This window comes from Capricornis sumatraensis, chromosome 13 (assembly GCF_032405125.1).
Source record: "Capricornis sumatraensis isolate serow.1 chromosome 13, serow.2, whole genome shotgun sequence".
NCBI classification, from domain to species: domain Eukaryota; kingdom Metazoa; phylum Chordata; class Mammalia; order Artiodactyla; family Bovidae; genus Capricornis; species Capricornis sumatraensis.
Window position 1 is genome coordinate 57,397,626 of NC_091081.1, and position 18,549 is coordinate 57,416,174.

General features: G+C 42.2%; 1 protein-coding gene across 1 annotated transcript in view; it reads left to right on the forward strand.

The window, feature by feature from the left end:
- Positions 1-17,531: 17,531 nt before the first annotated feature.
- ENPP1 (ectonucleotide pyrophosphatase/phosphodiesterase 1) overlaps positions 17,532-18,549 on the forward strand; it is a 72,224-nt gene continuing 71,206 nt past the window's right edge. Inside the window, exon 1 of the mRNA XM_068985435.1 lies at positions 17,532-17,771. Coding sequence (XP_068841536.1) covers positions 17,532-17,771 — 240 coding nt within the window. The remainder of the gene's footprint in view (positions 17,772-18,549) is intronic.

Below are 18,549 nucleotides of genomic sequence, written 5' to 3' on the forward strand. Positions count from 1 at the left end.
TGAGGGCCAACAGCCCAATAAAATGTCACAATCCTTAGCCTAGTTTCTAGAACTGAGCCGGTTTTCAGACCTGTACCATACTCAGTCAAGGGCAGGCTGTGTCCGCATGAGGATGGACTACTGCCATACCACAGCAGGTAGAGGCATTGATGATTCTTTCCAGTTCTTTTCCAAAAGGGGTCTATAGCCATTTACTAGGTAATTATACTCTGGGAAAAAGGATACACCCAGACATTCTGAGAACTGCTGAATCTAATACCTGACTTGATATTGAAGTCAAAGACCTGAGGCCTCATGCTGATCTCTCTAGTTAAATTAGGGGCATGTGTTGGCCCAGCAGTAAACAGAGTTCTGGCTCATGCCTGTCTCGTGTGGGGCCTATGGATTGACAAAGTGCTTAGTTCCTCAGGCTGTGAAAGTATAATTGGAGTGGACAGATTTGGCATTTGTCTGAATGCTCCTTTGGATTCCTTGGCTGGTTGGTAAGAGCTATCGCATAGTGGGAAGGCTAAGCCCAAGCCTCTAAAAGTGCCTCTGCTGGCCAAAACAGTGGACCTAAAACAATTTCACATCGCTAGAGAAATGGCAGAAATTTGTGTGACCCTTAAAGATGTAAAGGATTCCTAGGTAGTGGTATCTATCATGCCTACATTTAATTTACTGACCAATTAAAAGGATGGCCCCTACATAAGCCAGAAAGAGCCTGGTGGATGACGTTGGGCAACTGCAAACATAACCAAGTCATAACTATATAACTGCAACTGCAGCTGCTGTTTATATGTGGTAGTGAGCAGTGGGGGCTGCTTTAGGAGGTCTGTAGGGAGTTGATACACCAAAGATGTCTTCAAGTATGTTGATTGATGTTAAGGATCCAGCTAAAGTTGAAGGTGGTGGATGAATGATTGTATCTTTTCTCGGATGTTGTGAGCTTTAATGCTCAGAAACCTAGATATAGGGTCTAAACTGCTGTGTTTGTTTCCTGGGCTGCTGTAACAAAGTTCCATAAACTTGATGGCTTGGTAGACTTCCCAGGCGGCACTAGTGGTAAAGAATACCACCTGCCAATGCAGGAGACATAAGAGATGTGGGTTCAACCCTGGGTTGGAAGATCTGGAGAAGGGAATGGTAACCCACTCCAGTATTCTTTGCCTGGAGAATCCAATGGACAGAGGGGCCTGACAGGTTATAGTCCACGGGGTTTCAAAGAGTTGGACATGACTACTGAAGCCACTTGGCATGTAAAACAATAAGAATGTGCTCTCTCGTGGTTCTGGGAGACTAGAAGTCTGCAATCAGTGTCAGTAGCGCTATGCTCTCTTTGAAAGCTCTAGAGGAGGATGCTCCTTGCCTCTTCCAAGCTTCTGGCGGCTCCTGGCAATCGTTGGTGTCCCCTGGCTTCCAGCTGTGTAACCCCAACCTCCATCTTTACATGATGGTCTCCCCTCTGTCTTCTTCTCTGCTGTACGTTCAGGTAGGAAAAGCCTACACTCACCCTCCTAGGTTGGGCTTCCCTGGTAGCTCAGAGGTTAAAGCGTCTGCCTGCAATGCGGGAGACCCAGGTTTGAGCACTGGGTTTGGAAGATTCCCCTGGAGAAGGAAATGGCAACCCACTCCAGTATTCTTGCCTGGAGAATCCGATGGATGGAGGAGCCTGGTCGCAAAGAGTCGGACACGACTGAGCGCTTTCACTTTCACTTTCACCCTCCTAGATTTTTCCTCTACATTCACGCTACTACTGCACTCACAAGACTTATGACACCAGTTGTATATGGGCTTTTCTTGTATCATACAATTCTGTGACACCAGCTGGGTCTCCTACAATTTAGCTAACTTTTGACATTATCTATTTGGAGACTGTGTAGGTCCCACAGGGTAAGGACTCAGTCCCACAAGACTCAATCCACCCAACTTTTGATGTCAGTTGCCAGTAATTGGTCCCCAGGTTATCCACAAACTCTGTCTGACTTAGCTATGAACTGGAGATTCCACGGCCCCCTCCTTGGGTTAGATTAATTTGCTACATCAATTCACAGAACTTGGGAAAACATTTACTTAGGTTTTCCAGTTAGTCAAAAATAGGATAAAAGATACAGATAGCCAACCAGATGAAGCGATACATAAGGTAAGGTCTGAGAGGATCCTGAGCACTTCTGTCCCCATAGAGGTGGGGTGCCATCTGAAAAATGGATGAGTTCACTAACCTAGAAGCTCCCTAAACTTTGTACTATTGGGATTTTTATGGCAGCTTCCTCACATTAGCCTTGATCAATTATTAACTTCATTTCTAGCTCTTCTCCCTTCTGAAGAAGTGAGGAGGGGAGGGCTGAAAATTTAAAGCTTCTAATCACAGCTTGGTTCTTCTGATGATAAGCCCCCATCCAGGAGCTTATTCAGAGTGAACTGTTTAGAACAAAAGACGCTCCTAGTATTCTTATCCCTTTGGAATTTACTAGGGTTTTGGGAACCTTGTCTCTGGCCCAGGATCAAAGACCAAGTATTAAAACAACAAGAGATACTCTTAGTGCTCTTATCACTAGGCACTAGGAGCAAACGTGTTTGTGTGTGTGTGTGTGTGTGTGTGTGTAATGTGATTGACACCTTACTTCTGAGGTGAAGTCTGTGTTTCTGTTCCTTGAACTTATTTTTTTTTTAATTATCCATTAGATTTCATTTCATTCTGCTTTTGAACACTGATAGTTTTACAAAGATCTGTTTTTGCCACTCCCTGTTTCATTTGGGGGTTATTTCCTCTAGGAATACACCTTTTGTATTAGACAGAGGGGCAACTTTGTATTATCTTCTTAGGCAGGACATGGAGTAGGCTTTGTGCCTAGTGTGGAAGTGACATTACATGATTTAGAAGCCAGGTCATAAAATTCAGTAACTGCCAGTTGGCTTTTCCAGGAAGTTTGTTCTCAGAACTCAGCCACAATATTCTGAAGAAGCCCAGGTCCCCACGTGGAGAGAGTACAAACAGGCATTTTGGCCAGTAGCTCAGCTGATGTCCCAGCTAATGGCCAGCTAATAACTGATGTGTGAGAGTACTTTCAGATGATTCCAGGCCCCAGCTGTCTAGTCACCCCAGCCCTCGCATCTTTCCAGCTGAGGCCTCGAACATTATGGATCAAAGATTAGCCTTTCTTGCTCTGACATTTCTGAATTCTTAACTCAAAGAATCTGTGAGCACAATATAGCTGCTTTTTAGTTACACTACTAATTTAGAGGTGGTTTATTAAGCAGCAATGGTACCTAGAATAGATAGGGGGGAAATAGAGTATTCAATAAATGGTTCTGGAAAAAAGTAGGCAGACATTTGAAAAGTAGAATCCATATCTCATACCAAAATAAATTTCAGATGGGTCAAAAAGTGAAATGCAAAAACTTAAATGAAAACCTTACTAGGATACCACTGGAGAATTAAAAAAAGAAAGCTTAGAAGGAAGATTTGTTGAAGTGTGATATAAAATTCTGAAATTATGAAAGATCAATAAATATGACTACATAAAATAATATGTTGCTTGGGAAAAAATCATAATCAAGAGTCATAAGTGAAGTCAAACGATCTTGACTATATGATGGGTCAGTAAGGAAAAGATCAACAAGCCATAGAAAAGGGGACTAGTGAAAAGAATAGTCAATTTGCAGAAAAAAAGAACTGAAAACTCTTATATAACGAATGTCAATCTTACTCATTATCTGAGAAACGCAAACAAACACTACAATGAGGTACCCCTTTTCACCCAACAGACAGGCATAAGAAAACCTGAATCATGAAATGTGGGAATTAAAAGTATGGGTCCTGGAAATCAAAGCTGACTGACTGACCTTGGGCAAATTTGTTAATTTTTGCCTGCTTCAGTTTCCTTATCTATAAAATGGTGATGATAACAATCATACTTATCACTTATGGTTTGTGAGGATTAAGTGATTTAATGTATGTAAGCCATTTATAACAGTGTCTAGAATTATAGTAGACTATTATTACTGTTAAATTGAGAGGTTAGGGTTGGGAACTGGAACACTTATGCACTGCTTAAGTCAGAGCAAATTTATTTACTCCAGGTAAAAGGCCGTTTGCCAGGATCTTTAGAAACTAAAGAACTTCCCTGGTGTATCAGATGGTTAAGATTCTGCCTGCAATGCAGGAGACCTGGGTTTGATCCCTGGGTTGGGAAGATCCCCTGGAGAAGGGAATGGCTACCCACTCTGGTATTCTTGCCCAGAGAATTCCATGGATAGAGGAACCTGGTGGGCTACAGTCCATGAGATCACAAAGAGTTGGACACAAGTGAGCAAATAAAACTGGACTTGTATCAATGTCTATTAGAGATATCAGTGGCTTGAAGCTTTTGCTCAAAAAAAGCATCTCTCAACTGTTTGCCAGACAGGTCTGTTACCAGCAGCTGTTTCCCAGCCAGTCCCAGTCATGGCTTACAGCCAGGGAGTGGGAGAGCATGCTTGAGTGAATCCTGAAGTTCTTTTCATCTCTGCTTGCGAGTACTATCCCAGGTTTCCAGGACAGCACCTACTAGAGCACAGGGCCATCCATTCTGCTCACATGGCAGCCTCTGCTCCAAGCTTCCCTGTGGACAGACAGACCAAGGCTAAACTTATGACCCACAGAGTCCTCGTACCCCGTCTTGAAAGACGTAACATTTACAGACATAAAATTATGATACATTTTATAATTTGTGACTTAAAAGGCTCAAATATCTCTACTCTGAAGAAATTGGATGAATATTTATGCAGTATTTTTTCATTTTGTCAACTTGCATTCTGACGAAATGTCTTTGCAAGTGTAACTGTATATGACTGAGGAGAAAAGACATGACATTCATAACCTATTATAGATCACTTGCTATTTACAGTGTCTCAGAAGTTAAAACAAAAAATATCCTTCCTCAGCATCATTCTGTGATTTGCTTTCTTCTTGGCTCTCCTTTCAGATGTATTCCTTCATATATACTGGGATGTCCCTTATTTTCAAAAAATACATTTGAATCTATTTCCTAATTTACCATTTCTTATGTTCAAAATGTACATACCTGAATTACATTTCAAATGTATATTATTATTTTTATCCCTTTTAAGCTTTTTTTTTTTTTAACCTTGTCAATTCCAGTGCTTTCCAAAAGGTTTCTGGCAATATTGGGGGATCTTGGCTTATTCTCATGTATAGAAGGGAATCCACAAAACTGGTGGATTAGGAACTGATGTCCGAATAGTTTCCAGTTTATGACTCATAGTCAATCTATCTCATTTTTTCCTATACACATATCTTACACAACCAACAAAAGCCATGTTTCAAAGTCATCTGGATCTGTGGTCTGCTTTCTATTAATACCTCTTCCTTATCTTTCAAACCTTGGTGCAAGCATTTCTTCCTCAGGGAATCCTTTGCTGACCACATGCTGCTACAGATTGATCCACTCCTGCTACAGACTGAGTCAGACATTCCAGTTATATATTCTGCCCTCTTATACTATTTTTTTTTTTACCATAGTGTTTATTATCATTTTTTTCTTCCAGTTCTCAGCACTAACTTGATTAATATCTATCTCCCTTCTCTAGACTCAAATTCTTTGAGAAGACTGATAGACTCTTCCCCATATATCCTGAGCCCTAGAATAACTCTTGGCTCAGAGAGATTCAACAAATATTCTGTGGGTAAATGAATAAATAGGTAAAAAAGTGAATGAATGACTAAAGTCCCCAGAACTGTGACCAGTATATGACGGCATTTAATAAAATGATAGTTAACATTTTATTGCTGGTTTCCATTCCAGAGCAGATCTATATGCTGATTATTTCCAGTTTGTTGCAAACTTGATTGTGACTTCAGAAACTAAAACTTATGCGCTCCTTCAAATATGTTCCTTCTTATAGTTGAATTCTTGCCTATAGTAGTACAATATACAAATATACAGAGATATAAAGATACATGTCTGTGTGTGGACATGTGAATGTGTATCAATAAAGAATAAATCAACACATTTTCAGATGCAAAAATATGTGAAGAATCTTTCTAGTTAGTAATCATGCATATTAAACATATATTCAGTTTGATTTCATTTCATTAATAAAATTTTAGTATAAATTTTACCAATTCTTATGACTAGAAGTAAGCAAAGTTAATTATTCATACATTTTTTGGGGAAAATTTGATTTTGTTCTTTTTAATTTGAACACTTTAATAGAAATGACAAGTTCAAGGCTTTTGGTTTTCTTTAGAATAAAGTATGATAATCTCTATAATATGGGGATCTCTGGATAATTATTTTTCTGCTAGAGTAAAGTTGATTTCCATTTTGATTCTCAATTTGGTAACAGCAAGGACTCAGAATTACTTGATATTAGATCCACATAGAAAGTTTGAGATTTGTGATTGAATACTATCCCATTGTTACATTTAATTTCTTAAAATGAATTTAGACAATGAAGATTTTGAAAGCACCTTTTCCCCATTGAAATAATTTTCTAAACAGAATATTTACACACAGCAATACTTTTATAAATTTTTCTATTGGAACCATAATGTCACAGCTCATTCTGTCTTTTAATTGGCTTGTTAAACTTTCCAGTAAACTTATTTAGCTTTCTTTGAGTTGCAGAAATACAATTTGAAGATATGCCTGGACTTTTATTTCACCCCTTCACTTTGTTTATTCAGTTCCTAGAAGCCAGCTGTACATCCCTGGTCTCTTTCTCTTTCTCTGCCATGGGCTTCAGTACATACTCCAGAGCTTGCATTGCAAGCACACTTTCTTGTGCCTGTGGGTTTCATGTGGACGGCTCCTTAATCCTGAAATATCGTCCTTCTCATTCTTTGTCTGACTAACTCTTTCCTTGGATGTTATAGACTAATAAAAGAAGTTTCCATGATCTCTGTTCTAGCCTTTAAGTATGAAAGTAGAGGAACCCACTAAAATCAGATTATGGCCCAAATCAGGGGCATTCTTGAGAACAGAGCCACAGGTAAGATCCAAAGACAATATGTAAAGTAAAGCTGGGTCACAGACGTCGTGGGAGGGGGTGCCGAAAATAAGGAAGTCACTTCATGGTTTTCCTGACTCTGCTTCTTTCCAAGTGCCCGCTCCATGCTTCCCTCTCTGTCTCTACCACAGTCCTCTGCTGACTCACCTTGCACAGTGTTCAGTGTGGTCGCTGTCAGCTGCTCTTTCAGCATGATGACTTTTCAGTTCTGATTGCAAAATTCTCAAGTGACAACAAACCTCAGCGCTCAAGATGGAGAAAACCCCAGTCGCAGCAGGGTGAGTGGACAGGCTGGATTTCTGTGAAGCATCTGGTCAAATCAGTTGTGACCACAAGAGCCGGGCCATGTTCCAGGCTGTGTGGGGCTGTACTTTCTAGTAGCTTTCAGGTGAACAGGTTTTCTAAAGTGGACTATAGGATGTATAAGTGATAATAATCAGTAGGACTATAACCCTCCAATTTGGGATTGGCACCTTTCTATGGGCTCCCAGCACATTATGCTACCCTTTGGCAGCTCTCAACATACTATATTATAGTTACAGTTAGTGAATACTTCTGGCTTCCACACTTGGCTAGGAGCTTCTCATGAGGTTGGACCATTCTTGTTTTTCTTCTTTATCCAATGCTTCTAGTACAGTCCTTACTATACAGTAAGTAATCAACAAACGTGTGTTCCAGGGGGTTGATGGATTAGCATTCAGTATGCACAGTTGCTCCAGTACTTTGGCCACCTGATGGGAACAGCTGACTTATTGGAAAAGACCCTGATGCTGGGAAAGATTGAAAACAGGAGGAGAAGGAGACAGCAGAGGATGAAATGGTTGGATGGCATCAACTGACTCAATGAACATGAGTTTGAGCAAACTCTGGGAGATAGTGAAGGATATGGAGGCCTGGGATGCTGCATTCCATGGGGTCATGAAGAGCTGGACACAACTAGTCAAGGCTATGGTTTTTCCAGCAGTCACGTATGGATGTGAGAGTTGGACTGTGAAGGAAGCTGAGCACCGAAGAATTGATGCTTTGGAACTGTGGTGTTGGAGAAGACTCTTGCGAGTCCCTTGGACTGCAAGGAGATCCAACCAGTCCATCCTAAGGGAGATCAGTCCTGGTGTTCATTGGAAGGAATGATGCTAAAGCTGAAACTCCAGTACTTTGGCCACCTCATGCGAAGAGTTGACTCATTGGAAAAGACTGATGCTGGGAGGGATTGGGGGCAGGAGGAGAAGGGGATGACAGAGGATGAGATGGCTGGATGGCATCACCAACTCGATGGACATGGGTTTGGGTGGACTCTGGGAGCTGGTGATGGACAGGGAGGCCTGGCGTGCTGTGATTCACGGGGTTGCAAAGAGTCGGACCCGACTGAGCAACTGAACTAAACTGAACTGAACTGAACTGAAGCAAGTGAACAGCAACAACAGTGCACAGTGGTGATCTATCTTTCATACTAAATATATTTTTTTGTGATTAGTAATTAACCAAATCTGTTAATATGGTAATTTCATGCCTTTTTGTTCTGGAGTCCTAGAGTCCAAAGGCTATGTTTTATTTTCTCTGCAGAATAAACCTCCGGTTTTTTGCTGACAAAGTGGAAAGAGATAGTCACCATTGCCTGAACTGGGGAGAGGATCTGGCCCTCTAACTATTTCTCAGACAGACTTTGAACCAATTCGTCCATTTTTTCAGTCCTACCTTCACGTCCTCTATCAGAAGTACCTGGTGTAGCCCATTTTACGTATAAATCTGCTTACATCTTGGTTTTCTTTACTTCTGGTTTAAATTTTCTTTGGTCTGCTAAAGCATTTATCAAGTGTCCATCTGTGTTTCCATCCAATTATTGTTTAATTCTAGTCATGTCTTGCCAATTTTCTTTGTCCCTGAGGATTTATACCTTAAGAAAACAAACAAACAAAAAATGCTCTTTTGGCTTAGTGTAGTTTCAGGAGAAAAGTGGAAGTAAATGTGTATGTTTGACCCGTCATCTTTTTCCAGATGTCCCTGTTTGCATTACTTCTTTTTTAAAAAAAATTTTTAAATATCAGCTTTACTGAGGGACAGTTCATACAGTAGAATGCTTTGATTTTAGGTCTGTTATTCAAGGAGTTTTGATAGATATTTGCAGCCATATAAGCACAAAAATCATGATGCGGAGCACTTCTATCACTTCTGAGAGTCCCTGTGTGCCTGGTTAGAGTCAGTTTCCTCCTCCCATCCTGATCCTGGCAGACACAGACCTGCTTTCTGTCACTACAGTTTAGCCCTTTTAGAATTTCCATAAAACTGTTTATAATATTCTCTTATCATTTTGATACTTGTAGAATCTGTAGTATTTGTGTCATCTGCTTCACAATATTGGGAATTTGTGACTTTTCTCTTTTTCTTTCTGATAAGTCTAACTAGAGGCTTATCAATTTTATTAAGCTTTTCAAAGAGATATCTTCTGGTATCATTGAAATTCTTCATTTATTTCCGTTTTTGATTTCATTAATTTTTATTCTTCACTTTGTTTCTCTTACTTATAACAGTCTTTAGCTGCCTGTTATTAATATGATGAAGAAACACTTTTAATATGTTTTGTCTAATTTTATTATATTGGTAATATAAGATTCCTTTGATTGCCAGTTCTTCTGTTATTAGTTAGGACATTGCTTTGAATGTTTTCTTGGTAATACGCTTTTTCATTTCTGGTAAGTAGCTGGTAACTTTTTTTTTAATAGAAAGAATTGAGTTGTCATTTTTTAATTGTCTGCAATTTTCAAAATATCATTAACTTTAAATGATTATAAAGTTTCTTACAAATTAAGAAAGATCATACTTTATCTCTCATTTATTCAATCTTCTAAAAAATGTTTGTTTGAATGACCAGGAGCTATGAGGTAATTTCTTATAATCACCTATATTTCTTCATATATATTTATGAGGGTTTTTGCTGGATCATCAAAAAAGCAAGAGAGTTCCAGAAAAACATCTATTTCTGCTTTATTGACTATGCCAAAGCCTTTGACTGTGTGGATCACAATAAACTGTGGAGAATTCTGAAAGAGATGGAAATACCAGACCACCTGACATGCCTCTTGAGAAACCTATATGCAGGTCAGAAAATAACAGTTTGAACTGGACATGGAACAACAGACTGGTTCCAAATAGGAAAAGCAGTACGTCAAGGCTGTATATTGTCACCCTGCTTATTTAACTTCTATGCAGAGTACATTGTGAGAAACGCTGGACTGGAAGAAGCACAAGCTGGAATCAAGATTGCCGGGAGAAATATCAATAACCTCAGATATGCAGATGACACTACGCTTATGGCAGAAAGTGAAGAGGAACTGAAAAGCCTCTTAATGAGAGTGAAAGAGGAGAGTGAAAAAGTTGGCTTAAAGCTCAACATTCAGAAAACGAAGATCATGGCATCTGGTCCCATCACTTCATGGGAAATAGATGGGGAAACAGTGGAAACAGTGTCAGACTTTATTTTTGGGGGCTCCAAAATCACTGCAGATGGTAATTGCAACCATGAAATTAAAAGACACTTACTCCTTGGAAGGAAAGTTATGATCAACCTAGATAACATATTCAAAAGCAGAGACGTTATTTTGCCAACAAAGGTCCATCTAGTCAAGGCTATGGTTTTTCCAGTGGTCATGCATGGATGTGAGAGTTGGACTGTGAAGAAAGCTGAGCGCTGAAGAATTGATGCTTTTGAACTGTGGTGTTGGAGAAGACTCTTGAGAGTCCCTTGCACTGCAAGAAGATCCAACCAGTCCATTCTAAAGGACATCAGCCCTGGGTGTTCTTTGGAAGGAATGATGCTAAAGCTGAAACTCCAGTACTTTGGCCATCTCATGCGAAGAGTTGACTCATTGTAAAAGACTCTGATGCTGGGAGGGATTGGGGGCAGGAGGAAAAGGGGACGACAGAGCATGAGATGGCTGGATGGCATCACTGACTGGATGGACGTGAGTCTGAGTGAACTCCGGGAGATGGTGATGGACAGGGAGGCCTGGCATGCTGCGATTCATGGGGTTGCAAAGAGTCAGACACGACTGAGTGACTGAAATGAACTGAACTGAACTGATACATGCGTGTATGTTTACATTTTTATCTTTTAGAAGTTTATATTGGGATGAAATAAAATGCTCCCTTTTTATACAGTTTTTTAAAAATATTTTGGTTTCAGGTATCTTAAGGTATAAGGAGGAAAAGCTTTTCTCTCTCTCTGTCTCAATCACAAGAGTGAGAGAGAGTTAACAGATCTTTCCTACACTGGTCCAGACCTACGCATCTGACAAACTGGTTGATGCCACCAGCACAGTGAGGAAGAGGACATTCTTATTCTTTGGGGTCCACAGCTACAACATTCCTCCCGTCTCCCAGATTTTAGCCTATCCTGCAACAGTTGTATATTTGTAGCAAATGTTCTCTCAGATGAAAGAGAAGGAAGGCCAAGTGTTTGTCTCAGACTTGGTCCTCTGTTTTCCACAATCACACTTAAATAAGCAGCTTTGCTGACCACATCAACAGAAAAAATGAGACGCCCTATATTAATGAATCAAAAAAAGTATCTTTCCTATATACATGTTATATGTGATTATATGACTTGTAGGTGTTAAAATGGATAACAACTGTCAAAAGAATGATGAATTAAATGATTTTTTTTCCTCTCTGAAGGATTGGATACCTGGCCACTAAAGTTCTCCACCTGCCTCAGAGATGGGAGAGGAAGATAAAGCCAAGCCAGGCAGCCTTGGCTTTATTATGCCTTAATATACAAATATATACATATTTTATACAAATAATATACAAAGATAAAGGATTTATCAGTTTTCAACTGCAAAAATATAGTTACAACATCTGCTTCAAAGATATATATTGTAAAACCTATTTTAAAGACAGATATTGTTAAGAGAGAAAACAATTTCTAAATTTCTTAAGTTCCCACAAACAAATTAAGAATGAGGCCTGAAAGAATTGAAAGTTCAGTGTACTGTAAACCAGGGGAATATAGAACTCAGCAGATGATGGATAAAAAGTCCCTGCTACACTGCAGTGAGACAAAGTTGACTCGGATTCTGTGAAGTGTGGAAACAGAAGTGGGAGAGGGAAGTGCCCTGGTAGACACCTTTATGACATTTTGACCTTTTGTGAGCTGAAATCCTGGATGGGAAGATAAACGTTAGGTAGGCTGAGCAGAATGCCTGAAGCAGAAATGCTTCCACCCTACTTTCTGATTGGGCCTCTGTTGGCAGAATGTTCCCCTCATCCACGTGGAAAGGGCTTCTTCCAAATGAAAAACAGTTACACATCGTGGCCAGTCAGAATCTGAGGGAGCACTCTGAGCCTTCACTGGCTCTCCTGTAGGAAAGGAGCAATACTGAACGTCTCATTGCCTTCTGGGGATGCCGAAGTTACCTCAGTTGAGAGCCGGTAGAGTTATCCAGTGGGCGTTACAGTCAAGGATACTCACTTGTCACTACTGCTCACTCGTTCAGTTGTATCTGACTCTTTGTGACCCCATGGACTGTGGTCCACCAGGTTCCTCTGTTTATGAGATTTTTCAGGCAAGAATACTGGAGTGGGTTGCCATTTTCTTCTCTAGGGGATCTTTCCGACCCAGGGATTGAAGCCGTGTCTCCTGTGTTGGCAGGTGGATTCATTACCACTGAGCCACCTGGGAAGCCCTAGCCAGAGATAAGATGACCCCAACTCAGAGAGCCAACTGTTTACACCATGTTTGGATGGAAGAGGTGGCTGTACTCAGAAGTGGTTGCAGCCCTACCATGAGTTGAGGTAGAATTTAATCAACTCTGAAGGTCTCCTGAGCCTTGTTGGAGCAAGAAGATGAGTCAGGCATTTACCAACCGCACTCTAAAGCAGCACTCTATTATAACCACTAGAGCAACTGCGTGCCTGCTCAGTTGCTTCAGTCAGTCCTGTCCGACTCTTTGTGACCCTGTGGACTGTAGCCCACCAGGCTCCTCTGTCCATGGGATTTCCCAGGCAAGAATACTGGAGTGGGTTGCCACGCCCTCCTTCAGGGGATCTTCCTGACTCAGAGATCGAACCTGCATCTCCTGCATTGCAGGCAGATTCTTTACCCACTGAGCCACCTGGCAAGCCCCGCTAGGGCAACTACCAAGAAAATAACTTTAGAAAAGCTAAAATTCAACAGAAGAATTACCACGGTATAATAAAACACATTTCCAACAGAAGTTTAAAGAAGTGAAGAAGAAACAGAAAGACAAAAAAAGGTATGGGGCATAGAGAAAACAAGTAGCAGAGTGCTGCTGCTGTTAAGCTGCTTCAGTCGTGTCCGACTCTATGTGACCCCATAGACGGCAGCCCACCAGGCTCCACCGTCCCTGGGATTCTCCAGGCAAGAACACTGGAGTGGCAGGCTTGAATTCAGATTATTTGGCAACCCCAGGTTTCGTTCAAAATGAGGTACAAAAGAGACAATGGAGTGGGGAACAGGGGCAGCAGAGACTGTGTGTGTGTGTGTGTGTGTGTGTGAAGTCGCTCAGTCATGTCCGACTCTTTGTTTACCCTGTGGACTGTAGCCCACCAGGCTCCCCTGTCCATGGGATTCTCCAGGCAAGAATACTGGAGTGGGTTGCCATTTCCTTTTCCAGGGGATCTTCCCTGGCCCAGGGATCGAACCCAGATCTCCCGCATTGCAGGCAGACGCTTTAACCTCTGAGCCAACAGGGAAGTTCAGCAAAGACTGCAGACAACCAGAAAGTGAAGACTGTACTGCAGTTCCCTTTAGATGGGGTCTGCACTTGCCATTTTCTCACAGTTTCTATGACTTAATTGCATTCACTTTCTGATTTTATTACCTGACTGACAATGAGGTGTTTTTCCTCCATCCCAGAGGAGTCAGTATCTCTTCCTGATACCCTGGGTTCTCCCTTCATAGATGCATATCCAGTAGGGGCTCTCAAATCTTCCCAGAAATTATGCTTAGATTATATTTAAATCATTTGTAGTTAAATCATATTTAAGTATTTTAATCATGCATAATTTATGTAAAATTAATGCATTTAATTTTCTCTCTTACAGGGGAAGGAATTGGGTGATTTAAATATGGAAAGGATCCATTTAAATTTTTATGTAAAGTTAGAGAAATGTAAACTATTTTATTGACATTTAGAGATAGTGTGATTTTATGTATTATTTGTAACTCCAGTTTATAAGTGAGGAAACCAAGGCATAGAGAGTTCTTGTACTCTGTACGAAGTCATGTTGTTATCCAAGCTTCTTCCAGGGGGAATATTTTCACATTTACAAAAAAGGAAGAGAAACCAGGATGTCATACAAAACTTTAAAAATGAATTAATGTCATGGAAAAAATTTTTTTCAACATCTCATAAAGATGAAAGAGACTTGTGGTTTTTTTTCATTTTTGACTGGCCTAGATGTCTTCCGTGTTTCACTGGAGAACTGGAGGGATTTCAGCTGGAGAAGCTTTGGAGCAGCTGCTAAAATAATTACCCTATCATATATTTCATTTTTAAAAACTGAGAAAAGTTATTTCTCAATTTCGAGAGGCCTTAGTTCCAAACACAGATAACAAGTTGGCTGCGCTAGGTGTTCTGGTCTTATTCACACCCCAGAGTTCCAGGCACCCAGGGGAGTGTTCACATATTTTTGTACAATACAACCTAAGGAATCATCAAATCTTACCCTCTCATCTTTACTGTCATCCTAGACTAGAATCCTCAGTCATTCAAGGCAGAATGGTTTAGGACTGAGGACAACACATTGATTGCCCACCTTTACACTAACTGAGAAGTTTTGTTACAGTTTTGTCTCTTGACCTTATTGTACTTCGGGCGTGCGGAGTGTTCACATATTTTTGTATAGTACAACCTGAGGAATCATCATATTTTATCCTCTCATCCTTACTGCCATCCTAGATTAGAGTTTAGGACTAAGGATGACATATTGCTTGTTCACTTTTACACTAACTGGAGGCGTTTTGTTGCAGTTTTTTGTCTCTTGACCTTATTGCACTTTGGTGTCTGAGGCTATCCCTCATATCATGTTGCATATAAGCAAGATGGAGGCAAGACTTGTCTATCACTCAGTTTGTGGCTAAACAACATGAGCGGCCTGCTCAATCCAGTTTTATTCTGATTTTAGAGTTTCAATTGGAGTTTTTATAGTTACCCATAAAAGTCCCAGTTGGCTTTAGGCGAGGCCTGAGCATAAGGCAAAGGCCACATCCTGGTGGCCTGTGTGCCAGGCCCACCCTGCAGATGTGTTCTTACATTTTGTTTGGCCTTGAAAGTGGTTTAAAGAAATTGTTTTTCTGAATTTCATAGACAAAATTTTGCAATCTGGAGAATTCACATAAACATCTAAATTTCCTGTTTCTCCTGAAAAATCTGACTATCTGGCCACAGTGGGCACACTAGCCTGCTAAGTAAATGCCACCACCTTTGACAGGGTACAAACTCACATTCAGGGGGCTGCCTCACTCTTTTACGTTCCTGCTGGTCCTGGATGTTCGAGTCCATGACCATGCAGTCCCCTCCACCAACGGGCTGAGTCTTTAATTTGTTGACTTGGGATGCAGACAATACACCTACTGCATTTGTTTTCCAAAGTTCAAAGCTATTGGGAATGTTTCTGTTGTGGTGCTTTTAGAAGATCTGAGACTCATTTGACCAGTCTCCATGGAGTAAATCTTTGACCTTGAATCTGACTTTTGGGAACAGTCAAAGGAAAATTTAGAGCCAAGTTTGGGGTGAAAAATATGTGCGACCATGTAATAGTGAAGCCTGTTTCTCTTGGGTGGTTTGGTTTGTAAGCTGACTCAAAGGTAATTAAGGGAAAAAAAGAGCTCAATCATGCTTTGAGGCCTTTACTTCTTCCAGATGTCCGTTACCCTTTCCACTGAGCTGTCATAATATCCTATGTGTGTTCCTATTATGCATCTATGATTCGGGTTTTAGTTTTTTGTTTACTGCCCTCTCCTCTTGGATCCAGAGAAGGCAATGGCACCCCACTCCAGTATTCTTGCCTGGAAAATCCCATGGTCGGAGGAGCCTTGTAGGCTGCAGTCCATGGGGTTGCAAAGAGTCAGACACGACTGAGCAACTTCACTTTCACTTTTTGCTTTCATGCATTGGAGAAGGAAATGGCAACCCACTCCAGTGTTCTTGCCTTGAGAATCCCAGGGACAGGGGAGCCTGGTGGGCTGCCGTCTATGGGGTCGCACAGAGTCGGACATGACTGAAGCGACTTAGCAGCAGCAGCAGCAGCCTCTTGGATCAGACTGGGAGCCACTTGGGAAAGATATACTTTTGTTCATCTTTGATCTTGGAGGCCATTGGCACTGTTGAAAGCAAAGAGACTGAACTGAAGGATTCATTATTGAATGAATGAATGAATCAAAGGACCTAAATGGAAAGCGTCCCAAGATAATTACTTTAAAGGGGACAAGAAACACTTTATATCGTAGCATCCATTCCTATTTAAAAATATATTTGCATATATTCCTGAAATCAAAATGAATTGAAAAATTAGTTGATATTGGATTGTACGACTTTCCTTGTTCACTAACGTCAGCTCCGGTAGGTATTGAAAGTCACTGTTTTCCACTTGACAAGCAAAACTCACGTGACTGCACACTTGTGGTTTCCCTAACTGATGAGCAAGGAAGTGTAAAAGCTGTAGAATCAAGGTGAATAAAAATCCACCAAGAATTATAGCCTACTGCTCGTGTCCTAGTTTGAAACAAAGTATCAAAGTATTTCAGATGTTAACTGTTTTGGTAGCAGCAGCACCCTCAGGATAGCGCAGCGCCGACACTTTAAAGCTTTCGATATAGAAAGTTACTAATAAATATTTCACAAGAGCAGCAGCCCCACCCCCAACACCGAAAATCCCAGAAAATTAAATCTCTTATATGTTGTTGCATTTGTAAAATCAGGTGTTTTCAGGTTGGATAGTCCTGAGCAGCGTTAAGTATTCAGGGAATTCTTGAGTGTTTCTACGTAGAAGTGTCGCTTCCCATCCCCCGCGCTGTACCCTACAGTCTCTCTGCTTGTCCATCCAGAAACACAGAGGTCAGTCCCGACTCCACTCTCCCGCCTTTGAGAAGCCGCACAAGCTGGCCGCATCCTCTCTGTCCACCCGCTCTATTTTGGGGCCTCATGATCTCATGCCCTCTGCAGACCACACTCTGCAATTCCAGACCAGCCCGCGCCGCGAGGCTACGCAAGGCGATTCCTGCAAGTGTTCGGACGCTGCCTGAGGCGCGAGGTAGGCAAGGCTTGGAGGGGGAGGTTAAAGACACGCCCACGTAAAGGACCCAAAATAACCGACACGCTGAGTGCCCGAAATCAGACAGGAAGCCAAATAATCCGGGGCGTTGAGTTGCTTTCCCCTCACTCGCAGCGCTGGGCAGGCGCCCAGCCAAGGGTCTGGCGGCGAGGGGCGGGTGCGGCGGCGGGCGGGATGGGGCGGGGCCGGCGCGGAGCCTATTAAAGGCGCGGCGGGGCGGCGGGGCCCGAGCGCCCGGGGCCACGATGGAGCGGGACGGTTGCGCTGGGGGCGGGAGCCGCAGCGGCGAGGGCGGGCGCAGCCCCCGAGAGGGCCTGGCGGGGAACGGCCGAGACCCGGGTCCGGGCCGCGCCGCCGAAGCGCCCGGGGAGCCGCAGGCGGCCGCGTCGCTGCTGGCTCCCATGGACCTGGGGGAGGAGCCGCTGGAGAAGGCGGCGCGCGCCCGCCCGGCCAAGGACCCCAACACCTATAAAGTGCTCTCGCTGGTAGGTCCCCGCTGGCCCAGCGCGCGGGAGGGCGGGGAGGGCGGCGCCCGCTCCTGCGCTGCGAGCGTGCGGTCAGCACCCGGGGCCCGGAGAGAGACAAGTTGTGTGCCGTTCTACGTTGCCTTTTGGCTCTCCTCTGCGGGTTTTTAATCCGTGCTCATCTCCACCGAGCCTTCTCTTCCTCTCGGGGAAATAGCTCACTCTCGCTGTTATTACTGATGCTCCAAAGGAACCTGTTTATGAAACCATGCTGTTAAAAATCGTGATCTTTGGAAATCCCACCGCTTTCCCCCAGAGAGTACAAGGTCGTTCGTGGGGAAAAATGACCAACCTGAAAGTTGTTGGTTTTAGGATGATCGACAAGGTGTGTGTTTGTTTGTTTTAATTTAAAATTTCGATTTAATTTTTTTACCTCTTTGGGGAGATCCTTTCCTTGTATTAACCGATTCCACTTGAAAGATGTAACAGAGCTCTTTAAGTTGTATCAGGAACTTTAGAAAGTACTTTTTCTCTTGGCTTTGCTTAGGAATTTCTTTGCAGCTGTTCAGAAACCCCATCAATATTCATGGCACGTGAATGTGAAGAAGTGTTTATTATGATTCGTCGTCCATTCCTCCAACCACATTTTTTATTGTTACAAAAGTACCCACTCGTCCTCTGCCACTTCGCTGGTACAGTTGCAGGATCCACAATCAATTTCAGGAAATGTGGGGGTGGTTTTCCCTTCTACATCTATGGCAGGAAGTACTGGACCCAGAATTCTGGGTTCTTGCTTTCA